This window comes from Protobothrops mucrosquamatus, unplaced genomic scaffold (assembly GCF_001527695.2).
Source record: "Protobothrops mucrosquamatus isolate PMUCROS unplaced genomic scaffold, P.Mucros_1.0 scaffold9776, whole genome shotgun sequence".
NCBI lineage: Eukaryota > Metazoa > Chordata > Lepidosauria > Squamata > Viperidae > Protobothrops > Protobothrops mucrosquamatus.
This window is the reverse complement of record NW_015395564.1, coordinates 1-8,899: the sequence shown is the minus strand read 5'-3', so window position 1 is coordinate 8,899 and position 8,899 is coordinate 1. Positions and strand designations below refer to the sequence as shown.

The following is an 8,899-nucleotide window of genomic DNA, read 5'->3' as shown; positions in this document are numbered from 1 at the left end:
CTTTTATTTGCCACAATAACTCACCGTAGCAAAGGCCCAGAAAATCTTATCTAATGCTATATCCTCGCAGTAAATAGTTTACTGAACATAGGAGATAATCATAATTTAGCCTAGCGTGGGTGCTAACCCAGCCCATGTCGCAGAAGTTTGCAAAAAGCCTTTGCACAAAAAGAAAAAAAAAATACTCCGACTGATCAGCTAATTCACACTCCAACTCTTTCAAAACTACCTCGGGATCATCTTGCGCAAAAAGCGTAAGTTACGCTCTTTGCTGAACGAGAAGGCGGCAGGCGGCCCACGACGAAACACATAAGCGTCCGGCCCTCCGATTCTGACTGGTCAGAATCGAGGAACGGAGGCGGAGCAAAAGCTGCCTATTCCCCTATCCGAAGCCAGGAAGGTAGGAGAGGGGGCGAGGAAGGCGTCGTCCATTTTGGTTGATGGGAGGCAGGGCGCTCGCTGCTGGTGGGGGCCCCGTCTGCGAGAGGATCAAGGTGCAGAAAAGGTGAGAGGGGGGAAAAGTGACTTTTCTTACCTGTATTGTGTGTTTGAGTAGGTGAACTACATGCATAACAAGGCATTTGCTTTCACATAAACAAGGAGAACCAGGAGCAATCACGAGTGCTCTTCTGATGGGGCAGGCCGTGGCTCTGAAAGGATGGGGCATTTCGTGTATTTCAGTCATTGTTTTTCACACTTGGCCAGTTTAAGGTGCTTGGACTTCAACTTCCCGAATTCTCATGCCTGGCTTTTTCTGGGAGTGCAACAATGAACCAGATCCAATTGAGCACATAAAAGTAAATGTAAGCATTTCAGCACTCCGGAAGACGCAATTCATACGCTATGTTCAAATTGATAGAAAAATACACTAACATAAATCATACAGAGATATAAAATAAATATTTAAATTAGTGCAGATATGTCCCTTTCCTGTTCCTCTAGAATAGGCTATCCCTAAATCAGATGCCCTTTTTGATTCAATTGTTATTACCTATTTTCCTCAAAATTCCACTTCAGGAGGAGAAGGTTGGTAGCTCTTTCTCTTCTGCACCTTACTTATTTTCTTCTGAAGTTCTGCCTCCAGTTTCCCAAAATAGCCTCATTTTTGGTTGGGTCAAATCTGGCTTTTGCTTAAGAGAAAATTTGTATTGGGTACTGTGTATATGAAGTGTTTAGCAAAGAAAATTAAATCAATCCCATTTTACACAAAACTGAAAGGAATAGAGCTTAATATTGCAAATATATATGGGGAAATGAGAAATTGGAATATCTGATTTTGGAAAAATGATGGATCCAGATTTTAAGAAACGTAAAATACACTTCTAATCATCTGGGTGGGGTGGTGGTGGTATCAGTTTAATACAGGGGTAGTCACCTTGGCTCTTTTATGACTCGTGGACTTCAACTCCCAGAATTCCTGAGCCAGCACAGCTGGCTCAGGAATTCTGGGAGTTGAAGTCCACGAGTCATAAAAGAGCCAAGGTTGACTACCCCTGGTTTAATATAATGATTAAGGCATCAGGTGAGAAACTAGAAGACACTTGAGTTTTAATCTCACCTTAGCTATGAAGCCAGCTGAGTAACTTTGGGCCAATCAATCTCTCAGCCCTTGGAAGAAGGGAATAGCAAGCCATTTCTGAAAACCTTGCTACAAAAATTGCAGGACTAATTCACGCAGTACTGGAGTGAACACTAATTGAGCACACAAACATCTAGAAATGAAGTTAATTCATCATAATTAATCATTATTGGACTCCTCAAATAATGTTTTTAAAAAATGGATATCAGATGCCCTGTGTTAATGTTACAACTCTTATGATTTGATCATATCCATGGTCTTTTTTTGGCTTCAAATAATTATATATGTTAACATAACTTGGTGAAAATATAACAGTTTATGTGTGTGGATTATGCTGGATTATGTGATGCTGGATTATATTCATAAATTATGGAATTAGTATTTTATGAAGAGTTTGGCTTGTCAAGTCTGGGTTTTGATAATAAAAAATATTCTATATAGATAGCAAACAGAAAGAATTCAAGAGATGTGTTCCCTATCAATTTTTAAAATATATTTAGTAAAATGTGGAGCAATATGGTCTAGATTTATAATAAATGATAGTTTTGTATTATTTTTGTATTATATGAATATTTTTTTCTTTTTCCTTCCGTTCATTTTAATCACTATTCTGAATTTGTTTTTTGATTGAGTAATTGAGTATTTTTTCTTGAGCTCATTCTTAACGTACACCAAAAAGAAAGATGGAAAAAAGATTGCCAAGGAAGCTGTAGTCATATGAAAGCTAATAATAATGAACAACAACAACAATAATAATAATAATAAAGTTGGAAGGGACCTTAGAGGTCATCTATTCCAACCCCCTGCTCAGGCAGGAAACCCTATACCATTTCGGACAAATGGCTGTCCAGTCTCTTCTTAAAAACTTCCAGTGTTGGAGCATTCACCACTTCTGGAGGCAGTTTGTTCCACTGGTTAATTGTTCTACCTGTCAGGAAGTTTCTCCTTAGTTCTAGGTTTCTTCTCTCCTTGATTAGTTTCCATCCGTTGCTTCTTGTCCTGCCTTCAGGCACTTTGGAAAATAGCTTGGCTCCCTCTTCTTTGTGGCAGCCCCTGAGATATTGGAACGCTGCTTTCATGTCCCCCCTCGTCCTTCTCTTCGTTAAACTAGACATACTCAATTCCAGCAACAGTTCCTTATATGTTTTAGCCTCCAGTCCCTTAATCATCTTTGTTGCTCTTTTCTGTACTCTTTCTAGAGTCTCAACATCTTTTTTACATCGTGGTGACCAAAACTAAATGCAGTATTCCAAGTGTGACCTTGCCAAGGCATTGTAAGTGATATTAATACTTCACGAGATCTTGATTCTATCCCACTGTTAATGCAGCCCAGCACTGTGTTGGCTTTTTTGGCAGCTGCAGCACACTGCTGGCTCATATTTAAGTAATTGTCCACTAGTATTCCGAGATCCCTCTCACGGTTGCTACTATTGAGCAAGGTACCCCCTATACTATACCTGTACATTTGGTTTTTCTGTTCTGTTTATTATGAAAATTCTGACTTGTAAATTGGATGAAAAGTTTCTCTAGATACAAGATCCCAATTTGTCATATTTGGACTGTAAAATCCAGTCTGAATGAAAAGATCTGCAATTAAACTTTTATATTTGTAAAGCAATTATGCTCTGATATAATCTATGTTGTTTCTAAATCAGGGTCCCTGCCCAAAGGATTGCTCAAAGAAATCCAAAGGAATTCAAGAAAGGAAGATGAGTGTAGAAGCTGTTGATCGGGAGGCAGCCACATCTAGCCGACCCTGCACCCCCCCTCAGACTTCCTGGTTTGAGTTCCTGCTAGAAGAGTCTCTACTGGAGAAACACCTGAAAAAGGCTTATCCTGGTAAATAATGATGTTGTTCAAAGCTAAAACTTTTATTTTCATTCATTATTGCAGAGGATGAAGGAGTGTGATTGCATTTTCTGTGGGTGTTATTAAATTTTGTAGATTCTTTTATCCAATGATGAAGCAAAAGTAGTAGTAGGTTTTTGCTGATCCTTACTTGCACTGCACTTAAATCTTATTCAAGGTCCACATCACATAATGTATTTGGATTTTTTTATGTGTACTAGTATACATAAAAATAAATACATATTTACGCTTGAATATGACAATGATACAGGAAATGACAGTAAAACCAATGACATCAATCATTTCACTAAAATTTCTTTTTAGACAAAAATTATATATGTTTCTTTAAAAGTAGCTTGTTTATTTTTCATTTATTTGCTTCTTCCTAAGTGATATTTTAATATACAGTGCATATTTTAAACCTTTTTTTTTCTTGGCAGATCCTTCACCAGTCCAACTAATTGTTCAGTTTTTGGAGCAGGCTTCCAAGCCTTTAGTCAACGAACAGAATCAAGTTCAGCCTCCCCCTGATAATAAGAGAAATCGCATTTTAAAATTACTTGCTCTAAAAGTTGCTGCACATTTAAAGTGGAATTTGGATGTACTGGATAAAAGGTATTAGTTGATTTCTTGGATAAGATTGTTTACAGATAATTATGTCACAGTAAAAAGTATTAATTTTCACATTGCTTAAGTAAGTAGTATTTTGAAGTTTCCATTTCAAAGTCACATAAACTAAAAATTCAGTCTCAAGACAGATTGATCACTGGTAATCATGATGAATAATCAGAAAAGTAAGTTATTATGTAGTTTGTACCCGCATAGGAGAACAGCTGGGAAAGATGTTTGCTATTCTGGTTTCCAGCTTGCAGGTTAGATGTGCAGTAAAAATAGCAAAAAGACTGCATTGGAACCTTAATGGCTTTTGTTTGGTGATATTCCATAACAAAATTAAGAGCTGATCTATGTACTTTCAGTTATTTTTTTTTTCTTTTAGTTTATCTGTTCCTGTACTGAACATGCTATTAAATGAATTGCTGTGCATCAGTAAGGTTCCTCCTGGAACTAAACATATAGATATGGACCTTGCCTGTTTACCTCCAACCACTGCAATGGCTATATTGCTCTACAATAGATGGTAAGTTTTTATTTTCTTTAATATTCTTACTAGAAGGAAATGTTAAGGTCAAATAAATCCTATTCTGCTTGTGAAGTTTATAAGTGATATGTGCACACTAGATAGCATTTTTTTTCTTTTTGATTAGCTGTCATACCAATAAATCAGTAATTCCTTTTGCATGCTGTTTTAGCCTGGCAAAGGAATAAGCTGTGAATTGGGTAGCTGGTTTCCAATGTCTCTTCCTATGAAATTGTTTAGAGCATCAATTGATTACAGATACTGATTCATTAAAATGACAACTTAAACATTTGATAAACTGAAGTTAAGCCCTGTTTTTTTCCAATGTGATCTCAACTAGAAGATTGAAGAATCAGTGAAATCAATATTTCCAGTGTGTTACATTTAAGTCAACCTTTTGCTGTCATATTTGTCCTAGCTTTAATTTTTGAAATAAGCCCCAATAAATAATGCTGATATCAGAATAATTCACTATTCAGTGCTAACAGTTTTTTGTTTTTTTTAATAGGGCTATCCGAACCATAGTCAACAGTAGTTTTCCTGTCAGACTAGCAAAACCTGGCCCACCTCAGTTGAATGTGTAAGTCTGTCCATCTGTTTTAGTCTAAACCTAAATCAGGATCCAAACAAAATAATATAAAACTTGTTTGATACTTAAAGTATGTATTAAAAGATTTTTAGTGGAAAGAGGACAAAATCCCTGACTATAGCACATTTATATAAAATAATTCTGATTCTTTTAGAACAAATACAATTTAGGCAAAATTATTCAAATAGCTTAAACCTTAAATGATTCAGTTTTCAATCTTGAAATGCGGTTTATTTAAAACAATGTGAGGAAAAGCATATTTTGTTGCTTATTTATTTATGCATCCATTTGTGCATTTGAGTCAGTGTTGACCCCCTGGCGACTGCCTAAAAAGTCCCTGCAGTTTCTTGGCAAGATTCTGGAAATGGTTTGCTTTGCCTCTTCCTAGGGCTGGAAGAGAATGACTGGTGCAAAATCTCTCAACTGCCTTTGTGCCTAAGGTGGGATTAGAAATCACCATATCCTGGTTTCTATCCTGATGCTTTTAACTACTAACTAGACCAAACTGTACCTGTTGTATGCTGAACACACGAGGTATACTGGAAATCTAAATAGCATAATAACTTGATATTGCATTGAATAATAACCCACAATTGCTTTTGCCTTTTTTGTTTAGTATGAATCAGTTCCAACAAGAAAAGGAAGTCACAGATAACATTTTGAAAGTGGTAAGAGCTTTTCATTAAATTGTCCACAATTACAAGTTAGTTGATACAATTAATCAAGAAAAGTGCTAAAGTTAAGACCTTTCTCATATAAAAATGGCATTTGATATCTTTACTGTGAAAATTGGAGCATCTTATTTCTAACTCCAGCTCCATTGGATATGTTGAATTTTGAAGTTTATATGAGAAAATTATTTCAGGAAAGAATGTACTATACTCTTAGCCTTTTGACTTAAATCATACAATAGGGAAGAATAACATCATAAGATAGAATAAGGATGTTTTGCAAGGAAATAGGTCACAAACTAGTTGCAGTTTATTCCAGCAGGTCTATCTGATTAGTATTAATAGAGGGGGGTAATCTGACCTCCAAGGTCCCTTCCAACTTTTTTTTTATTTTTATTATTATTATTATTATTATTTTATTATTATTATTATTATTATTATTATTATTATTATTATTATTATTATTATTATTATTATTATTATTATTATACAAATTGCTATTCAGAAATCTGAATCATATTAGTGGTAATAGAAATAATTGCTTACCTCTTGAATTTCAGAGAAATATAATTATATTTTCTTGTTCATAACACCAAGTTGATCTGTTTATCTTTAAATCATATTTCCTAACAGGGAAAGATTTAAAATAATTCATAAATACATCTATTGCAAGGTTAGCAACCAGATGTTCTTCTCTTTGGCAGGACATTGTGGATGTTGTAGGATATTTGGTTACCTATACTTGATACAAAGGAACTGCTTTATAAATATCTGTAAACAAAAATCATTACAAAAAGTAAATTTTCATTATAAAGAGACTTGCCTTTTCATCCAATTACAGGGTGAAGACTTTACCGTAGCTTTCTCATTCTGAGCTCAGAGAATATTAAATGGTTATTATTTGATGATAACTAAATATGTGAGATCTTTGAAAGGGGAATGATTGTTAGTGTGAAATTTGATGTAGCTTGAACTAGAGAAGTAGATATTTATCTTAAGTAATCAAAACGGGTGCTAATAATTCAACATTTACATTCCTCCTGGTTGTTCCAGCTAAAAGAGCAGGCTGCTGATTCCATTCTGGTGTTAGAAGGAGCACTAAAATTAAACAAGGATCTTTACATTCACACAATACGGACGCTAGATCTGCTAGCTATGGAACCTGGTATGGTTAATGGAGAGACAGAGAGTTCTACAGCCGGATTAAGTATTAGCACTGAGGAAATGCAATGCCAAGTAGGTTGATGTTTTGTCTGACAATGATGTTGATAGTCCTCGACTTACGACAGTTTGTGTAACAATAATTTTAAGTTAATGACAGACTTGGAAAAAGTGATTTATGAGCTGTCCTCAAATTACGCCTGTCACTAAATAGGGCATTTGGCAACCAGTTTGCATTTACATTAGTTGCAGCATCTTGCAGTCACCAGCTTCGAACAATCAAAGTCAATCGTGGAAGCCAGATTTGCTTAATGTATTAGTTGCAGCATCTTGCAGTCACCAGCTTCGAACAATCAAAGTCAATTGTGGAAGCCAGATTTGCTTAATGACCACATGATTTGTTTAATAGCTGCTTGTTTCACTTAATGTCCACATGATTCATTTAACAACCATAGTAAAAATGGTTGTAAAAATGACTTGTTTAACAACCACATTACTTAGCAATCAAAATTCCAGTTGTAATTGTTGTAAGTTGAGGACTATCTTTAAATATGGATTCATAAAATGAAATTCATTTTGAAACAATTCATGGTGTCATCAGCCAACCGTGACATTCTATATTCAGAGTTAGTGTAGCTTTCCAGTATTTTGAAAACATGAAGAATATTCAGTTTTACAATTGTATTGTTTCAAGGATGATTTATTTGCAAATGTTTGGAAAGAGAAGGAAAGCACCTCTTTAATATAGTGTGTAGTGCAGGGATTTTGTCTCTCTGCATTTAATTGTTGCTTTAGCATTACTTTTAAGGATTCCAAAAGGGATTAAAAAGTCCTGCTATAATTTATTTTGGTCTGTTTCAGGTATGCTATGATTTAGGGGCCATCTATTTCCAGCAGGGTTCCACAAACTTTGATTTATATAGGAATGCCAGAGATAAATTTTTTAGAACCAAGGAATTGATTTTAAAGGTGAGTAACAAGTTAAATAGCAAATGAAATCTGTTTTTACATAAAATGGAAACCCATCTAGAAGTTTCATTGCAAATTTTAAGAATTTTCATAAAACTGGTTGATACTCAAATTATTAGAAGATAAATCAAAGACATTTGTTCAACTTGAGCCAGTAATCTTGCCATTATTGTGATGTTTCTTTTTTAAATAGGATGTTTTAAATTTTTATATAATAAAATTATACTATGTTGTAAACTGAGCTGACATATTTTTAAAAAAAGGATGGCAAATACTGGTAACAATAACAAAATTGTAATGATTCTTGGAAAATTATCACAGTGTGATAAATAAGTGTCTGTTAAAGGTGTTTGCCTTGAATAAAATGTTGGAAGTGTTTACTACATTTTTATAACTTTGATAACACTGTATTTTCTAGATTGGCTCATCACTTCATTGCATGATAGATGAAAAGAGGCTAGCTGGTTACTGTCAAGCCTGTGGAGTTCTTGCACCTTCTGAGAGTAGTTCACAACCATCAACTCCCTACAGTCAAATTCATAGCTGCTTAAGATCTGGCAATTACCAGGTAAACAGCATGCAATGCTCTTGTAGTTGTTAAGATATCATTATATCTCCGCCGTTAAGTCATGTGAACTCATGTGTTCATAAACCCGGGGCTATTAAACGCATTTAAATATCTTGAACCTTGAAATAGATATTGTATTTTTATTGTAAAATCTTTAGCCATTTGCTTGTGCTATTTAAAGAAGGCGGGATACTCATTTCTGGAAGTCATTCCAAAGTAGTATTGAAGGGTTGAACATAGATTCTGTTGATTGCTTAACATTAGTCAGCTTCTGAAGTCAGTGTTACTGATTCAATTTCTGGGCTATCTTTCTTGCAAGAAACTTAGAGCAGTGGTCCGTCCAAACAATAAATGTGTATGTTTTTTAGGCTAAACA

At 34.9% G+C, this 8,899-nt stretch overlaps 1 protein-coding gene across 1 annotated transcript; it reads left to right on the top strand.

The window, feature by feature from the left end:
* Positions 1–414: 414 nt before the first annotated feature.
* LOC107301059 (integrator complex subunit 8-like) lies at positions 415–8,523 on the top strand (the record flags this gene model as incomplete). The annotated part of the gene is made up of 9 exons (XM_015830327.1): positions 415–505; positions 3,235–3,418; positions 3,868–4,042; positions 4,425–4,565; positions 5,074–5,145; positions 5,771–5,822; positions 6,879–7,061; positions 7,848–7,955; positions 8,374–8,523. Coding segments are annotated over exons 2-9 (1,011 nt in total), but the record flags the coding sequence as incomplete, so codon positions are not given.
* Between the last annotated feature and the right edge of the window lie 376 nt (positions 8,524–8,899).